Raw genomic sequence first — 19,104 nt, 5'->3', positions numbered from 1 at the left:
AGGTGTCTGCTTTAAATAAGACAGACTTGACTCCAGCTTTGTTTAACTTAACTATCAATTCTGCCAGCGATGTGGGTGAATACAAGTGCAAAGCTGAGAATGAAATCTCCAATGGTGAAAAATACAGCAGAAGTCTCAACTTCACACTTAAAGGTATGTCTTGCTGTATTAATTTTCAGCACATTTTATTTTACTGGATACAAGGAAGATATCTTTCACAAGAAAGGTGGTGAGGCATTGGAACGGGTTGCCCAGAGAATGCCCCATCATTGGAAATGTTAAAAGCCAGGTTGGATGGGGCTTTGGCAAACCTGGTCTAGTAAAACCATCCCTCCTTAGTGATGGAGCTGAACTTCTGTGAACTGCTATCATTCCCTCAGGAGTCAGCAGTGTTGTTCTGGTATGCCCCACTGAATACTTCATCCGTTATAGGCATCTCTTTTTCTCTAATGTTGCTGCTAAATTCAGAGTCTTGCTTTGGAATTTGTCCTGTAATCAGCACTGAAATCTTTTCAGGTTCTTTTTGTTGCTATTGTTTTTTACAGAGCCAGTTTCCAAACCGGTGCTGAGCTCACCCAATTCTCAAGCAAAGGAAGGTCAAAACGTGACCTTGTCTTGTCTCTCAGAGAAAGGCTCTCTCCCTATCACATACACATTCTTCAAAGATAGACAGAGCATCCAAGCCCCGGTGAAGATGCAGAAGAGGGAAGCAGCAGTGATTTCCGTACTTATCAAATCCTCTAGTGACTTTGGAATGTATAAATGCAAAGCTGAAAATCGCCTTCGCAATAATACAAAATACAGCAACAGTTTCAATTTCACATTAGCAGGTATGCACGTAGCACACAGTGTACTATTGCCAATAAGCAGCCAAGGACAGAATACAGTACAAATGCAGTTATTTAGCCAGAAACGTTATTCCTGCAATGTAATGCTCAAATTGTAATTATTTCAATAGTAATTCTAAAAATTGAGTTACTTTTAAATTAATGCAAAAGACAATAACATGCAGCCTAGATAGTAACAGTAGAAGTGACTCTGAGGATGAGTGTAAAGGACTCACTTTTAGAAGAGATCCCTGGTCCACTCCGCTCTGCCTTGGGGCAATAACAGTTTCCCTTTTCTCTCTGATCTCTATGAAAGAGAGGGTCATTGACAGCAGCAGCCTCCCCTCCTTCAGCTGTGGTGGTTGTGTGCAATTTGCACTCTGAGTAGTTCTGTTAACCACAGCTAAACCAAAAGCTGAAAGAAATGCAAGGTTGTGATTTTAGCTGGCAGAAAAGACTTTGAATACAAAATAACATTTCCTTACATAATCACCTTTTTTTTTTTTTTTTTTTTTTCCTTCCAGAGGAGAGAAGCAATTCTCAACCCCTGATCATTTCCCTTGGACTGACCTTACTACTGTTAGCAATAGGACTTGCTCTGGCAATTCCATTTTTCATAATCCCTTCATATAAAGCAAGTGAGTTATTTGAACATGTTTCATTTTCTGGAGGGGCTGGTTTATGTCTTCAGTATATTGTAGTGTGCAAACATGTTACAAACTATGGTCTTGGCATTTTAGGAAGTTGTTAACTCTCCTTTTAACCAGCCTGCTGTAAAGACATTCAGTGTAAGACTTCTACCAACATTTTCAATGGCAGACATAAAATGAGGGAAGCAAAGAAATAGCTGAAACAAGACAAATACTGAAAAGAGATGGATGTTCTTTGTTCTTTGTAAAGAAAGTCTATTAAAAATGCCTCTGTTAAGGAAAGATGTTGTTTTCGTGATCAATAAATATTCAAAAATAAAATGGAACTGCTAAACCACCTCTGAGACAAATTGATACATGCACAAGGTTGGCTTTTGTTTTGTTTTTTGCAGAAAAATTTACACCTCCTCGGTTCTCAACTGGCCGTACTTCAACAGAGAAAGTAGAAGAGGCAGAAGACTCCGTCACATACGCAGAGATTGGCAAGTTCACGTCACTCTCCACATAGCCACAAAACTGAAATATGCAGGAGTTTGTACAAAGTGCAAGAATGCTCTTGTGCTGTGCACAGCTAGCATGGACCAATTCCTTTGCACACTGCAGAAACAGCAGAAGGGAACACCTGCTAAGTGAGCTATTAGTACTCCTACTGACCATGCCATGGCAGACACAACTCAGCATCCACCTATTGGGCAATCTGCCATGCAGCCAAAACCACAACTGCTTAAATGCACTGAAGTTCCATAAATAAAATGGAGAACTGCATTTGGTAACTTACAGTGAGGATAGAACAGCCATTACAGAGGAAAAGAAAACTAGAATAAGTAAACCTGAGGTGCAGTGGCCATTAATTAAGAACTGAAAACAGGCTACAAGCAAGCTGCAGCAAAACAAAACGTAGCTCCTGCAATCTGTTCAAAGTTCAGTCATTTGTAACTGAGTTAACCACTGTTCATCTTTAATCCAGAGCCAGTTCAACCAGAAGAAGAATATGTCAACCTCTCTGTTATAAGAAGAGATGAACAAGGTAAAAACCTTATTTTGTAGTGGTGGAATATCTGATGTGCACAACTGTGTTTGGGGTGAGGGGGAAGATTAGGGTTGGAACAGCAGAGAGTAAGGTGAATAGCAGCAGTTACATATTGAAACTGCTAACTTACCATGGGAAATATAAGAGTATAACTTCATCTAAGCTAAAGGGGGAAATATTCCACAGCTTAATTTTGGAACCATACAGGAGATGTTATTAGCAACCAAGTTGCTGATGGTGTGTTAATTCTTCTGCTGTGTCTTTACTAAAAAAAAAAAAATAAATATCAACATGAATTATTTTACTCTTTTCACAGAGAACAGAGCATGTGCTACAATCTATACAAAGGTCCTCATCAGAGATGGAGCACAAGGTAACATGGCCTGTGTGATTAACTAACTCTATTACACATTTATAAAGAATCTTTCAGTTTTCACATATTTATAAGTACCACCACATCTGCTCAGTGATGATGTTTAGATACTGATTACCTGGCCAAAATTTACTTAACAGATCACATAGTTGGTTGTCTACTACTAAGAAAAATCCTTAAGTAATACCATGGTTATAAAACAAAACATCTAACAGGTGGATTGCAATTACAAAGAACAAATAGCAATCCTGTTAAATAAACAAGAGTTTCTTGTCATTTTTTATTTTTAATGGCCAAAAGCACAGTGGAGTCACTGTCAGGACAAGAGCGAATCTCCTGTGCATTTAACCATTATTCCTGAAATAAGAACTGGATTGTATAAGAGCACAAATTAATCAAAAACTCTTTAGGCATTACTAGAAGTTATTTCAACTTTGTTGTCCTCCCAGGCTAGAAGATCCATATCTGACTTTTCTATCTGCTGTTACCCAGTGGTAACCATAGCAGTTTCTCAGTTCTCAGAGTGAAGTAAAACCAAAGAGAGAGAGTAAAACTGAAGACAAGAAAGACAATATGGTTAGCCCTGCTGCAGAGGGACAAGTCTGTCTCTCTCTTCTTTTCCAGGTAGCCTGGAAGACATTGATTTGACAGAAAGGTGATACATTATTAAGTTTTAGCAGAACTCTTTGCAAAATGGCTAAATCTGTGACCATTGAAATCATTTCAGGCACAGACACTTACAAAAGTTACTTTTATTAGATATATTTAAGTTTATACATTTTTAGCCGATGCGATATACTTGGTTAAAAAGTCTTTCAACCTAGAAATGTGCATCATTTCCTTCATGGTAGTGTCTCTGCTCCTCAGCTGGACCACTCCATTCTCCAGAGTAGAATCACTTATCAAGACCATGAAGAGAACACTCATCTCATCATACCTGCAAAGAAAAGATCACATCCACGACTGCTTCTGATGTATGAAATTGCAGATAAATTACGTATCATAACCTGAATGTATTTATTTTGGCTATGATGCACTAAGCTCAGTGCCAAGACACTCATTTTCTTATGAACATTCCTGACTACATTTCTTTAAATTATTACATTACTTTAAAGCATCAATTGTTATTTAATCACCTATTATAAGAGTATTTTTATAGAAGTGATTATTCTGTTATTTAATAGCCAGACTTTGAAGACTACTGTACATGAACCAATCATTGTATCTGTTTTTCATGCACATTTTCTCTGTGGAAAAGAAATTATTCATCAATATGCTCATGATCGATGGGTACGAGCTCAAAATGTACTGCTGATACACAAATCATGTAGGAAGAGTTCAACTGGAATACTGGTTTTTATTTGCTGAAATAACTCCTGCACATACATCATTTAGGCTTGAGGAACTTTTAAGTTCAGAACTGGGCACAGCGTGCCAGCTGAAGCAGTACTTAAGAATAGAACACAGAACTGGCCCAGATGCAAAAAAAGAGGAAGACAGTTTTGCAAGTTTATGACTCGTCTTAAGAAATTTACTTTCATAGGAGAGTCTCTAACAGAGATCTCACAATTCAAACAACAACCCTGGAAAAAGCGTGGAAGGCTAACGTTTCATTCAATTCTTAAAATGAACAGGCATTGCTCCTTCTAATAAAAATCAATAGAATCTGAGTTTATAGACCATATGCCTTTATTCGTGTGGTTATTGCACTCAATAACTTCTTGCTGAAAAAAGCACATTTTTGCTAGTTCACAGAAAATCACCCTTTACCTTTGTACATTAACTTACTAAAAATGTTTCTCCTTACTTTGTGTAAAGCTGCTCCAGAGATAGCTGTGTGGTTTCAAGATAACCCGGCCACACAGCAATTCTATTTTCTGATAGTTCATTGAACAGCCCTTGACAAACCTGTATTTATTTAAGAAAAAAAGTAAAAAGAACCATTTTGAGAATCTAGAAACAAACTGAACTCTGTTACTTGCAATTTTAGCATTCCTAGTTGGTGTTAATTTACTGGCTGAAGTGATCTCATTGTGTTTAGCTGTTTAGCAATTAAATCTCAATTTTTATTTAAAAAACACATCAGCCTAAGTTTCTTCCCTCCTGTGGCAACTGGCTTAATGACTGACTTAAGGAAAAAAAACAAAAAACCTTAAAGTCTGAAGATAAAATCCATGAGTTAAGATGACTATGAAAGATTAAGAACCCGAGAGGGATTTTGTTATTTATTTTACCTTTTTTTTTTCATGAAACAAATTCAAACTTCCTAACAGTACTAAAGCAGTGTGCTAAAGCAAAGACGGCATCTGCTTCCTCACTGTACTTCTTCAGCCATGACTCACAAGCTCACTGTGGAGGAAGCATTATGAAATATGTGCAAACATGAATCTCAGGATTGAAATAGCAGCACTTTCACCAACATAAACAGTGCCTGACTTTCAGTTGAAAGTCACTTGGGAAGTTAACACTGTATATTAACACGTGTTCTCACAACATACCTGTCGCAGCTCTGTTGTTGGGCCCTTCCCTACATCCAAAGCCACTTTGATAGGTGTTAAACAAGGGTGAAGTTTAAGTACCTAATAATGTCACAAAAAGCAAGAGATTACTGAATATGGCCAGTGTGAACATTGAGACAGAACTACAGAACATAATGCAGTCATTTGAAGATTTTTCATTGAGATGAAGCAGCTTTGCTACTAAAGGTTCTAAACACAAGGAATTTTTCTTACAGCTCAAAATCCTGAACTAGAAAAAAGCAAGCCATATTTCTGATACTCGATATATATGCCAGCTAGGTAATCAGAATGTAAGTTACCATTCTGTTTGAGTCCCAGAAGAGGAGAGATGAAGATTAGTTAGCAGAGCTTTAGTGGGACTAAGGAGATCAAAGAGACAGCCCACTAGGCAGTTACTATCCAGCCTACTGCTTATTCTTAAAGACAAACACCTGTTTGATTAGCAAGCAGTGTGAATGCTAGCACTGTAACTCTAGAAAACCTCAGTGAAAGTAGGATTCATGATGGTCACTGAGGGAAAATGCCTCACTGCTACCTGTAACCCAGCTTTTCTGCTCTTGGAAACCCCCAAAGTCTGCTAGAGGAGACAATTTTCCCCAGCATTTTCTCTCCCTCTCAAAGCAACTACATTCCAATTCCTCCCAATGACACCACTTACATGGCAAAAGCTTACTAATCACTGGAGAGAAGGTATGAAAGGAAAAGTGATCTCTGAATGAGAGAAAAATTGTTTATGTGGGTAAAAAGGACTACAGAAGTAGCCCCGTGAGCCCAGTCTATTGCTAGCACTGAAAACGGTTCTGCCTGCATCCTTTGGGGAAGGGAATAGAAATATGGAAAAAAGAGATGACTGAATTTATTACTTTCTCTATGAATTATTAGGTTTGTACTCAACACAATGCTCTCAGACAACAAAAGCACTTTGCTGCTTGCTTTCACAGGCACATTGATCTCTGTTGACCTAGGATGTGATTTTTGGCATTCAGGCCCAGCACTTAAGCACATCCCTTCCCTCCATCATCCATTCTCCCTTTCACTAGTTACCTTTCTCTGCGAATTTTTCTTTGTTGTCAGAGGATTCTCAGCCAGCTGGAGAGAATCAAAGAGATAAGCTAATGCTCCTTGGTCCAGATTTCCACTCACAGACAGAACATAAGGAAGAACATTCTTCCTTCCATCCCGGCCCTGATGAGGAAAAAAATAAATTACAAAAAGCCACCAACCAACCGTGATGGGGTGGACACCTGAAAGACTGCTGCAGAGGGCCTTTTATTTATTTTAAATGTATAAGGAGGCAGTGAGCTCAAGCACCCTTCATATATTCAGACCTATCTTACAATCAGCTGCATTTTAAAATTACTGGCAACCTTAACATGAAACAGTGACTCAATTAGTTTGTAACAAAGAGAAGAACAATACAGCTCACTGTTACTTTCAAAGAATTATCTCCATGCATAAACAACGCAGCATCACTATTTTATAACATCTGCCAATGAAGGTCTGATAGCAGCATATCAACTATACTGATTTTACCAGAAAAGAAAAAGAAACAGTCAATAAATAATTGGATCAGCAAATAAAACGTTTCTCTCACCTTTATTATAAAAGATTCTCCATACAGTAAGGTAACGCTTACCAGTAATTTTGATCTGTCTCCTGGATACATCTGTAGCAGTTCAGTGTCACCAAGGTTTTTCAATGTTTCTATTGTTTCCTTCCCCCAAGGAAAGTCATAATGCAAATTAAATCCCCGCCTTCCTTCTTCATCCTGGAAGTCACTGCTGCTGAAGTTGGATGGGCCCACTGCAAACTGAAAGTCAAAGATATAAGAGGTGTTCCACTATTGTGAATGCTATATTAACTACAAAAGCCACATCTGTGATGCCTACAGAAGCTTATGGTGCACAGCAATTTTATCATCTTTTTTTTTTTCTTTTCATAAATTGAAACCCAAATCACTTCAATTGTTTCACAATGCTTTTATCTCTAAACCTTTACCTTTCTGCAAGTGTACCACAAACCACTTCATGGCTTTGTCATGATCTTAAGTAATTTTTCGGTTTCTTGGAAGGAATTTATGTATTTCACTTACAAGAATTGGCAACTCATCAAAAAATCTATCAGGGTGCTTATTTCCCCTCTCCGTGAAAAAACAAAGGAGCAGGTCAAGATTGCCCATATTACACCACTGTTACCTTTCTCCACCATTGCAGTCTCTGACGTAACCAATAATCAAGCCACTGTCCTGCAGTTCTGGGAGAGCTAAACCACGTAAGTAACGATGTAGTCCTTTCGCCTATTCTTTAAACAATAGCAAGGTCAGCAAGTTAACTCCTTCAGAAACAACAGGAAAGAAGCAAGAAACGGTTTTCAAGAGTAATCCAAGTTGAAACAACTATGCATACTTGTTTAGGTAGGAAGAGAGATTTATCACTCTTTATTAGTCTACCTTCTAAGCTTTTCGTTGTGTTGCTCACTTCCTGGAATGGAGTGAAAACATACTCCAACTTCAGCAAGGCCACAGGGCAGTCTCTTGTTCACAAGTTCTAAGCAGCTAACATACTGTGCCAAAGCACCTGCCAGAAGACAGACAAGTAATTGCAGCAGCCACAAGGTATTTTATAGTAGGAACGAATACAGTGCATTAGCATATCCACAAGAAGGTAGTAACGATGATTTAAGACCCCATTGCTACATACTGTTTATACTTATAGCATCATATTTTGTGTTCTGTGGACATGAGCTCAGCAGCTCATAGCCCGTACCTGCGGGCACTGTGATTTCAGCATCCTACGCCTTCATCGCAGGGCAAAGCGTAAAGCGCACACCGACGCTGTGCTGCCCGGCTTCCCGAGTACAGATGGCAGCAATGAGACCCTCCCAGCGCGATGCCACAACCGGAGAACGAGTTCCCCTGAAGGCAGCTGCGAACGGCCCGGGCTGCCCGAGCCCTGCGGAGCGCCGCCGTGCCGCCGTTCGTACCGGGCAGGAGGCTCTCACGAAGCGCTCCCGCGCTGCCCAGCGCTTCTTGCAGAGCCGCACCGCCTGGCTCCCGGCCGCAGCCCCCGCTCTGGAGAATTTCGCGCAGGGTTTCCGAGTGCAGCAGCCGCGGAGCGCCCTGAGCCTGCGGGGAGCCGGCGGAGGGACGGCCGTGCACCGGGGAATCCACCGCCAACACCTGCTCCCGGCGGGCCAGCACCGCGTCCCACCACTGTGCCGCCAGGTTGCCCCGCAGCGCCACGCCCAGGGGCCCGAAGCGGAGCTGCGCGCTCCGGGCCCGAAGCTCCGGATCGCCCCGCAAGAAGTGCCGCCTCCGGCACACCTCCAGCAGCAGCTCCTCCTGCCCACTCGCCGCCTCGCCGCCGGCCGCCGCATAGGGCCGTGCCGGAGGCCCAGCCTCCGATTCCCAGGCGGCCAGTGGCCACCGCCTCAGGGGACCCGGGCCGCACATACGGCACCCTTGGCGGCAGCCCAGCGCCATCTTGCCCACCGCCCTCACGGCTGAGGAGGGGAGCGCTGCGAGCACCGCGCACGCGCCACCTGCCGCGCGCGCAGGAAACGGGACCGGCGCGCGGCCCCGCACGAGGCCGAGGGGACATGGCGGATGCGCATGCGCGCCGCCTCGCGGCCTTCGCCCGCTCCGGCTGTGTGGGGCCCCGCCCTGCGGCTGCACTCTGCCTTCACGGAATCACAGAATGGCCCGGGTTGGAAGGGATCTGAAGGATCGCGAATTTTCAACCCCCTGCCACAGGCAGAGCCACCAACTTCCCCATTTCATACCAGCCCAGGGCCCCAACCAGCTTCGCCTTGAACACCTCCAGGGATGCACGGGGCATCCACAGCTCTCTGGGCAGCTGTTCCAGCACCTCACCGCTCATAGTAAAGAACTGCCCTCGCTGCCCCTCACCCACGGGAGGTTACGGTGAGACAGGGGAGCCCCGCGCTCGGCTGTAGTGCCCACCGGGCTCCCCAGAGCAAAGGCTTTGTAAATGAAAAAATCGTAACGCTTAACGCAGATCTCAGAGCGGCTGCACCGCGCTCCTCGTGCCGTGCAGCAATACACGGCATCCCGCCGAGGGTTAACGCTGCAGAGGAAATCAACGTTCCGCAGGACGGCAGCTCTCGGGGAGCAGCCAGCAGCTCGGCCGCGCTGCAGCAGTGGAAAATTCCACACGCGCTTAATCACAGCTTTGTACCGCTGCCAGAGGGCGGAGCCGAACGAGCAGATAGCGCTGCGAGGCGGCGGCAGCGAAGGGCGCGCGGATGTTACGGTTCGGCGAGGCGGCAGCAGCGCGGCTTGAATGCAGCCAGGCCCACGGGGCTGAGCGGGGAGCAGCGTTAGTAGGGCAGAGGAGAAGAACGCCATTTAGAGCCTGCTAGCCCGAGCCAGGGCTGGTTTCACTCATTGCAAAGCCCCAAGTCCGTTTCTGTTACTGAGAACGAGGAAAGCTTTAAGTGCAAATGCTGAGGAACTGTGCCTTTAACAGCAAAAATAAACCCCCTCGGACATTCAGGCTTAGTAACTCACACTCAGGAGCAGGATGAAAGTTAGGAAGGGACAGGGTTGCATTATTCCACTTCTATCAGAGTACACAGAGGTGCACAAGGAATCTCCATCCTTAAAAATCCGTACTGTCAGTACACCTCAGGACTACATTACACTGTGCCTACGAGCCAGCTGGGCTGCATATTAACGAAGGTTTGGTGCTACTCCCTGTCAGGAGGGTGGGGGGGAAGAAAATTTACAGCACAGTTCAGAGTACTACAAAGCGACAGAATTTCATAGGAAAAAAAGAATATTAAGAATGGATTACACTGTAGTTACTAATAGTATAAGTTGAGGCTTGGGAGAACAAATTACAATAGCAAAGCAAGCTGAGGAAAACAGAACTGAAGTCCAAGAGGCTTGAAATCAGTGACTCAGATTCAAAATAACCTGGACAAAATCTTACTTGGATTCTTAAAGCAGTATAGTTAAACATTGTTGCATTTAAAAACTGGTTATTGGTAAGAGCGGGAACTGAAGATGAGCGTTAAATTTCAGGCTACTGTTCTTGAAAGCATTTAGTAACAACCCCAGAATCAAGTGCTCTTGCTTGACAGCAGCTTTGCTCCCAATGAAGGAAGCGCTTCAGAACATTCCTTTGCTGAGCACAGAGGTGCTAGCTGTGTGAAATAGCTGTGCAGTGAATGTACAAATGCTGGAAAAAAAATGCATACATGCGTTCACTTCCCTCCTCCCACTTCCGCAAAGAAATCACTGCTCAATACGAGTTTAAGTATAATTTGAAGGTTTAATACTAAAGATCTTCCCATTTCTCTGAAGCTCATAGTAAGCCTGCATGCTAACTCACAAGGCCTGACAGCTGTAGACACATTACACTCAAGCCTAGTCTGCACATATGCAACAGTTATGGTGCTGCAAAAAAGCTTCCTACACTTGTAGCAGAAGCTCATTAGCAACACCACTTCAGCAGAGCTTTGGTTAGCAAGATTTTCAGCTATACCATTACTCCAATGAATCTTTACCAAAATAATAATAAAAAAAAAACAAACTGGCCCTATGCTAACCAGACAAGGAAGAAGACCATTTCCAACTGCTATTTAGACACCAGCTTTTGTTTTCTTCCCCACCAAATAGAGCCTGCCATGCTAAGCAATCTAGCCCAATCAAGGCAAGGCTGTTTTTTTTAATATAAGCTTAAATGTTTAATCAGACACAGTTGAGAAACCTTTCTAGAATATAAAAACATTTGACATTCCATTAGTGTAAAGTTGTGCACATGTTGAGAAAATTGCCATCTGAAAGAAAATTCGGTCTTCAAATATCTTTATTGGAAGGCCATGCACTGCCTTCTGTTACTGTATTTCAAATCACTGTACATTTACTTTGAAAACACTGTCTGCATTTTCTAGTACAAAAAACTAAAAATTGTTTCAGGAATGTAGAGAAATATTCAACTTAAATAGCGAAAAAGTGCACCATAATTACTGCTGCACTGCAGTCATTTCTGCGTTTCCCATTTCTTTAAATAACTATCCTGTTCTGAGATAACACACAATATAAAGAGCAATTATGAAAAACTGAGACATTTAAATACACTAAGTTATTGAGAATAACTCGCTGGCATTGGGTAACCTATCATAGGAGCAGCACCAGTGGCAGGATATGCATACTGCTGTTGGTTCATGCCATTGTGCATATTTGCAATGTTACTTCCATACTGCTGATCATAGCCATTCTGGTAAGCTCCTGCAGGGTTACCAGCCCTGAAGCCAGCTTGCATGCCTGCAGCTGCAAAGCCATTTCCAAAAGGAGTTCCATTACTGAAACTCTGGGTACTGTAGGCCCCATTTTGAGCTTTGGCTCCAAAGTCTCTCTTCCCTAGTGCACCATAAGTTCTCTCAAAGTTCTCCCTCTCTCTAAAGCTACTAAATCCACCCCTTTTGCCCGCAGAGTATCTGTCACGTCGGTCACCTCGGGAACGACCTATTAAAGAGACAAGACAGTTAGACATAGTTAGATGTAAGAGTGATAAAGACTGCATTTTATGTACCACCTGCTGAATTCGACTAGAGAACATTCTTTTCCTTTGTGCCCCAGCAAGTCAAGTCTACTGAAGGGTTTTCCAGTTTCTAACTGGACTCAATGGGCACACAGAATTACATCAAGGCAAGCTGGACTCCTTTAACTAAGGCAGAGACACACGCTCTCCCCCGCAACATGAGCGGTGGCATGAAGGAAAGTTGTTTGGGTCTCACCAACAGGACAGTTACATCCAGCATCTCTTAACTGTAAGAGGAACCTAAACAGCTGAGCCCTGTGAAATCTTTTAAGACAGAACAAATGAGCCTGAAGCCCATCTGTGGCAATCAGCAGCTACAGCTCACAACAAGATGCTCTACAGCACAACATTGTGGGGGGAGCTTTTGCTCACATTACTAGCCTTAACACCTTTTGAGGTCACCATAACTGCCAAATAAGCTACCATCCATATCCATTTTTGGGAGGCTGGAGATTTCAAGTTTGTTCTGAGAGCAAAGCTATGCATTGTTATCAGTAGCACTTACCTGAACCTCTGTCTTCAATCAACTGAAGCAATTTAGGGTTGATGGCTTGATTAGCCTCCCGAAGCACAGAGATGAGGTCATTTACTTGCTTAATATTGTTAGGAGTAAAGAATGTATATGCTGTGCCTGTTTTGGTACTGCGGGCAGTTCGTCCAATTCGGTGGATATAGTCCTCTGAGGAGTTAGGGTAGTCATAATTGATGACAAATTTCACATCTTCCACATCTGTAAAGTGTTGCAGTGTGGCAAAAAGCGAGGTACAAAGTTTTGCACACCACAACAGCCAAATCGAAGATAAACGTTAGACAATAGTACTTTCAACGAAATAATGGCTGCAAAGAACAGTGTTAGAATTATCCATTTCTGCATGAATATTGTGGAAGAAGAAGATATGCACACTCCATCTGTTCCCGTCTTATCACCCACCCTGTGATCCAAAACCTTACCATAAAGGAGTATGCATTTGCTTGTCAATCACAACTCAAGAGTCCCCTTTACAAATCATCAAGTGACATCTGAATGCTTCTTGCAGTAGGGCCACTAAAGCTCACAGCAGCCTCTTCATGTGCTCATTTGAGGACCTTAGAGTAAAAACATACAAGGTCCTTGACATACACACTCATTAGAAGCTCAAAAAAAAGGGCCACACTGCTCGTCTTGCCAAGACCTTTGAACTGCAGCTGCAAGAAAAACATACCTGTCCCCCAAAAGTCACCAAGTTGTTTTTATGCACTGTCTCGTCTAGGCAAGCACTTCCAAGAAGCCAGCGTTCACTTGAGAATGTGTCTCTCTCTGGCAGGTCTCGACATGACGACTACATATAGGTGGAGGAACTTCGACTTTCAAAGGCATTTAGAAAAGCCAATGCTTTCCTGCCCCACTTGCTAAAGTGAGAGGTGGACTTTTTCTCAGATTTCATGTGCCAGTACTCACCAATTTGTACAAGGCTTAGTACGTTTTAAAGCTGCTCTCTCCATTTCATGGTTGGAAAAAAAATTTCATTGAACATTGAAGTTTGTAATTATTTTCCTCAACATTTCAAACTCACCGAAATTCAAAGACCCACAGATCACAGCAGACAGTATGCACAAAACTAACAGTACTGCACCATGGCAAAATCATGCAAAGCATGGAGAGAAGAGAAATACCAGGGCAAAGTGAACTGTGAATGAGGCTGCTTATTTCATGAGAGAACAGTTTATGGGGGAGTAGTTTAAAGGATGATCTTTGCCTTTTGAAGATTACTGGCACACAATGCTCTCAGTTTTCACCTCTCTATTTGACTGGAAGCAGCCAGCCGATCACTTCCACTAGTCCTCCATCCCCCTCGAGTCCTCCGACTGTCATGCCTAGGCCTTGCCACAAAGACTGCACCTTTATGTGAAGAAAACTTAGAAAAATGCAGAGGTTAAAGAAAGCAATAGACTTTCTTTAAATAACTTTGGGCAACTGGCATTACGAGTTGTACTAACCTAGACCTCTGGATGCAACATCTGTAGCAATCAGGATTGGTGCTTTTCCATGTTTGAATTCTGTAACACAAGCAACTCTCATCAGTCTCTTCATGTGCCAAATACCAGATGGTCTGCTTACCAAACTGCTGAAATACTCACCATTTAGAACCCAGTCGCGCTCCTGCTGGCTTTTATCACCATGAATACCCATTGCTGGCCACCTGAGGATATAGAAGTTAATCGATTGACCTCAAATAATTGAGTATTTTCATTACTATGACAGCTATTGGTAAATTCTAAACAGCTTCTGGATTTATCGTCTCAGCTGACACCTTGTCAGACAGCTGGGACACTGATCACAGGTGGTCACTAGTGAGAACCAAGAGCACATTTGGTTTATTGGGGTGGTTCACGGTACTATTCAGACTTACCCATCTCTCCTCATTTTCCTGGTAAGGTCATCACACCGTCTTTTGGTTTCTACAAAAACAATTGTCTTGTTTTCCTTCTCACTCATGATTTCTTCCATCAAACGAATAAGCCTGTCACGAAGAGGAAACAAGGCATTCATTACTTGCACTGTGCAATTTTTTTTTCCTCCTTTCAACAGTATTAGATTAGCCTCTAATACCCATTAAATTCATCTTCGTTGGTATAGAAGTTAAAAATCAACCATTAGAAACATACTGAGTGTTTTACCCCCCACTAACTACTCACTTGTCGTCCTTCTCTACATCATGACACACATCAACAATCTGAAGGATGTTGTGATTTGCACTCAGTTCTAATGCACCAATGTTGATGTGTACATATTCTTTTAAGAAGTCTTCAGCCAGCTGCCTAACTTCCTTCGGCCACGTGGCACTCCACATCAGAGTTTGCCTGTCAGGCTAGAGAAAGAGATTTTATCAGTACAAAATTAACACGATTAAGTAAACAAACAAAATCTACCCAGCAAAGTCAGAGTGAACTGCGCTATCCCTGTTTTAACCAACGCTGGCATTTCTGCAATGCCATTAAATGCAGCTACCATTCATACTCACTCTTATCTGATCCACAATCTTTCTGATTTGAGGTTCAAATCCCATGTCAAGCATCCTGTCAGCTTCATCAAGGACGAGGTAAGTGCACCTCCTGAGATTGGTCTTTCCAGCTTCTAAGAAGTCTATAAGTCTTCCAGGTGTTGCAATGCAAATTTCCACACCTAAAAAAAATTAAAAGAAAATCAACCACTAAGTCACAGAAGTAGTTTTCACACTGCCTTACAATAATGCATCCAAATGTATCCTTACCTCTTTCTAAATCACGAATTTGTGGTCCCTTTGGAGCACCTCCATAAATACATGTAGACTTCAAGCGACACGCTCTGCTATATTCAGCAGCTACCTGCTGCACTTGCTGAGCCAGTTCACGAGTTGGTGCCAGCACAAGACACTAGAGGTAAGATGCCCAGCTTTTAGTTCCATACATGAAGTTTCTAGTCTTACGTTTTAAATCACAAAGTCACTATACACTACTTCAATGTCAGACTGACTGCAGTAGAATTGAGTATCTCAAGCCAAGTAAACAAAGTTCAGTAAAATCTCAATTACTGAACACTATCTAGTGATGTGTGATAAGGTACTCAAAATTCACTCTAGCTTCTAGTGGATGGCAAGCTCCAAAATGGGAGATGAGCTCTGATATAATTCTGTGAAGTTTACGGAACAGAGCTGATGGATTGTTTATGGAGCCACTTTAAAGGTTTCCACGATTAAGAGCCATGCACTCCTATTAACACAGACAATTAGACTGCAAGAAATCCACCTTCTCCAGCAGCTAAAATCCTCTTTCACTTAAGAATACTTACAATAGGTCCATCTCCTCTCTCCAGGAATGGCTGATGATTTATATGCACAATGGCAGGCAACAAGTACTGTTCAGAAGAAAAAAAAATGCCACATTATAGTTTCTTCCCAGAAGTGCTCAGCCTGCCTTACATTAGGCTGTCCTTCACTGCTGAAATCCAGCAATATGCCACATAATAACCACAACTTACAGACAGTGTTTTCCCTGATCCAGTCTGTGCAACTCCAACCATATCCAATCCACTCAAGGCAACTGGCCATCCTTGTGCTTGAATTGCAGTAGGCTCGGTGAAGTTCTGCCTCTGAATCACTTCCATAACATTTGCTTGAAGAGAAAATTAGAACTTAACTCACATGTTGTTAATCAAAACAGAAAAAAAAAAACAAACAATACGCTATCCACCACTTACCAGGAAAGTTAGCTTCATAGAAGTTTATTATTGGTTTTGGACAGTTATGGCCCCTAACTGTGACTTCTTTGCTTGACCTGTACTGCTCAACCTCTTGCTGCAAAAGAAAGATCTCATTACTGGAAACAGTTTTGGCACAGAAGCTACTTCAGTTACTCCATCCATGCACGCTGGGTCCCATGACCCTAAGCATGTTTGTGCTTGTTCACTTTTGCATGAGTTAGATGAGTACATACCGCAGTACGTCTAACTACATCAGGATGTTCTTGATAGAAGTTCTTTTCAAATTTGGGCAGTTCATCCAAATTCCATTTCTTTTTGGTAAGCTTTTCCCCAGGGTTTCCAAATTTTTTCCCAGAAAGTGGACCGGCTCTACTTCCTCCAAAACGAGGGGCTCCAAACCTAAAGAAGAATATTACAATTCAGGATCCAAGAGAAAATTTGTTCTCTTCCTATTACGTAATTGCTATCTTTGTGGTATGCCCTGCAACTTCACAATTCACAGTTATCAACCCCACCTACGAGATACTAAACTTTCAAAGCATACTGAAGTCACAGATGCAACAATCCACCTATCTTCACGTTCAGAAGGTGAAGTAACACATTACCTTGCAGTTTCCATGAAATGGAATGGCCTATCGACACGTTACAACATGGGCAATGTAACAACACAAACAACTGCATTACTCCACGATCAAAATGGTTTCCTACCCAATTGACACTCCCATTTTGTCAGCCTACAGAAAGCTGGCAGGAGCTGTTACAAAACCTCGGGACAACTTCCCTGTAAATGTTTTTACCACGTATCCCAAAAGACAAACTTCTCTCAGTAACGGTGCTTCACGAGGACACGCGTTTTCTGTTAATGTTTTATTAACCTTTACGCCCCTCTGTTCTGAAAAGCGCAGGGTGCAGCCTCTCCTATCCTATCCCAGCAGCCCTAAAGCGCAGCTCGACGCAGCTCAGCGCCCGATCCGAGTGCCGTTAAGCCGGAGCCGAACGCTGGGCTTCTCCCCGCCCCCCCCCCGCCTGCTGCCCGGCACCGGGTGAGCGATCCTTCACCACCATACAGCGCTCCCAGAGGGGACCGAGCCGAGCGGCCGCTGCTTCCTGCCAGCGCTGTTTCCTTTGTCTCTCATTTCTGTCTACGCCACATTTTCCAGCCGCTGCCATTTTAGAGTCTGAGCTGGGCGGGGGGGGAGGGAGGGGGAAGGAGGAGGAACAAAGGCAGCAGCAGCCGGCATTTTGATTTCCCCTCAGTCACCGCATGGCGGGGCCGGCCATTAACATCCGCTGACACAACACAAAGCGGGCGCCGGCCGGCTCCTGCCAGCAACAGCTCGAGCCGCCGCGCGCCGCGAGGGGAGGCGAGAAGGAAGAGGGAACCGCCCTACCGAGAGCTGCTCGACGCTCCGCCATCGCCAAGCGCCCGGCCAACCCACTGACCCACAAACCTCGTCCCGCCCGCCGCCCCCCCGAGGCGGGGATGTCGAGGAGCTCCCCGCCGACCGCCCACAGCCTCGCACTCCCTCGGAGCTTCTCCGCAAACCCCCGGTGCCCGCTCCCCTCTCCCCCTGGGGCCGCGCCGAAGCGCAGAGCCGAGACGCGACCCGCGGCCACCCACGCACCGCGACCGCCCCCACGCGGCTCAGATCCCCCCGCCGCCCTTCGCGAAGCTCCGCAGACTCCGAGAGCGGAGACGGGCTCCCAGGCCCAGCCCACGGCCCGGCCGCCATTTTGAACAGCTTTCAAGGCAGCACGCGGAGCGCCGCAGTCGATCTGAGAGTCCGGACGCTGGCGGCGACTGGCGCCAGCCGGGCCCCCGGACTCACCCTCTATCCCTGTCGCTGGAATACCCGGGCATGGCGATGGTGGCGGTGGGCGAGACGGTCCCGATCGCTAAAGAAGGTGACAAAGGGTACGACGCGATCCAGCGCCGTCGATGGGGGCCACTGAATGTAGAGCGCCTCACCGCCCCGGCGCCGGTTATATAGCGCGCCGCGAGGGCTGCTGGGAGCCGGCCGGTGACGCAGGCGCAGAGCCCTCCCCTCCTGTTATGCAAGCGGCCCGCGAAGCTCGGAATCCCCGCCCTCTCCCGCGTGGGCGGGCCCAGCTCGGCCGACTGACCGGCTTCTGAGCTGAGGCCGGAAGTCCCCCACCCCCCTCGGGGCGTGGCCTTCGCCGCCGTCACCGCCCGTCCTCTCCTCCCCCCGCCCCCGCACGGCTGTGCGCGAGCGGCTGCGCCTGCGCGGAGCGATTGGCTGGCGGCGGGTCGCGGCCTGGTGGCACTGAGCTTTGCGCGGCTCGGGCTCGGCCTGGCGGAAGCGGCCCTGCGCGGCTCTGGCTCTCGGTTGGGGCTGCAGCGGCAGTTCTGTGAGCTGAATGGACCGCGGCTTTTTGCGGTGACGTCACGTTTGGGGAAGGTCTCAAGGACTCCAAGCGATAAACAGCCGGGCCGCTTTATCCAGTAATCGTTAGTTGAAGCCGTGGCCTCGCTTTGCAGGCCATTAAAGGGGTTAGAGGTGCAAATCCTTGTGGCGTTAACAGGTCGGCCACAAATAATCGGGAGAGCAGACGGATTAAATGCGGCTGGAGCACTTTTAGACCACGCAGTTACCCGCTGCCCGCTTTTCCAAGCGGCACATACCTGTGATTGGATACAGTTACTATTTTTACTTTCCCCAGGGGCTGGAAAAGCAATTCAAAGGTCACAAGAAGTGCAGCAGTGCACGCAGGGACAGGGCTGGCAGAACAAATAGCAAAACATCGACCAGCTGACGTGGCTGCTGTGCTGCTTATCTTCCCTCTCGAAGCCTGAGGAGAAACTGAGATGGCTCACACCTGTGGCTCTGGGCACAGCAAGGAAAAGGTGAAGCCTGGTACACAAACACCAGCAGCCTTATTGCCAGACCACCAGTGCAAA

At 44.9% G+C, this 19,104-nt stretch overlaps 3 protein-coding genes across 5 annotated transcripts in view; all 3 read right to left on the bottom strand.

The window, feature by feature from the left end:
* PECAM1 (platelet and endothelial cell adhesion molecule 1) overlaps positions 1 to 1,232 on the bottom strand; it is a 35,269-nt gene extending 34,037 nt beyond the window's left edge. For both annotated transcript variants that reach the window (XM_042832890.1, XM_042832891.1), the window contains exon 1: positions 1,064 to 1,232. The gene's annotated coding sequence lies outside the window, so the exon portion shown is untranslated. The remainder of the gene's footprint in view (positions 1 to 1,063) is intronic.
* Positions 1,233 to 3,617: 2,385 nt separating this feature from the next.
* Positions 3,618 to 8,880, bottom strand: POLG2 (DNA polymerase gamma 2, accessory subunit). The gene is made up of 8 exons (XM_042832900.1): positions 8,382 to 8,880; positions 7,849 to 7,975; positions 7,595 to 7,700; positions 7,036 to 7,209; positions 6,444 to 6,584; positions 5,379 to 5,459; positions 4,688 to 4,788; positions 3,618 to 3,817 (listed from the first exon to the last, which is right to left on the bottom strand). The coding sequence occupies exons 1-8, from the start codon at positions 8,878 to 8,880 to the stop codon at positions 3,652 to 3,654; spliced, it is 1,395 nt and encodes a 464-aa protein (XP_042688834.1). The 3' UTR covers positions 3,618 to 3,651.
* Positions 8,881 to 10,673: 1,793 nt separating this feature from the next.
* On the bottom strand, positions 10,674 to 18,152 carry DDX5 (DEAD-box helicase 5). Of its 2 annotated transcripts, none has more exons than XM_042833087.1 (13): positions 18,014 to 18,152; positions 16,418 to 16,583; positions 16,182 to 16,278; positions 15,963 to 16,096; positions 15,774 to 15,839; positions 15,217 to 15,358; positions 14,968 to 15,128; positions 14,642 to 14,814; positions 14,356 to 14,466; positions 14,084 to 14,145; positions 13,943 to 14,002; positions 12,471 to 12,695; positions 10,674 to 11,889 (listed from the first exon to the last, which is right to left on the bottom strand). In XM_042833087.1, exons 1-13 carry the CDS (start codon positions 18,043 to 18,045, stop codon positions 11,507 to 11,509), a joined length of 1,812 nt encoding a protein of 603 aa, XP_042689021.1. In that variant the 5' UTR covers positions 18,046 to 18,152; the 3' UTR covers positions 10,674 to 11,506. The 2 variants fall into 2 exon arrangements, with proteins under 2 accessions (XP_042689021.1, XP_042689022.1); XM_042833088.1 differs by having other exon boundaries at positions 18,038 to 18,142.
* Positions 18,153 to 19,104: the final 952 nt, after the last annotated feature.

Source organism: Centrocercus urophasianus, unplaced genomic scaffold (assembly GCF_019232065.1).
Source record: "Centrocercus urophasianus isolate 14NV4802_14NV808 unplaced genomic scaffold, USGS_Curo_1.0 seq_40, whole genome shotgun sequence".
Lineage (NCBI taxonomy): Eukaryota > Metazoa > Chordata > Aves > Galliformes > Phasianidae > Centrocercus > Centrocercus urophasianus.
The sequence above is the reverse complement of the archived record's forward strand: the minus strand, read 5'-3'. Positions and strand labels throughout refer to the sequence as shown.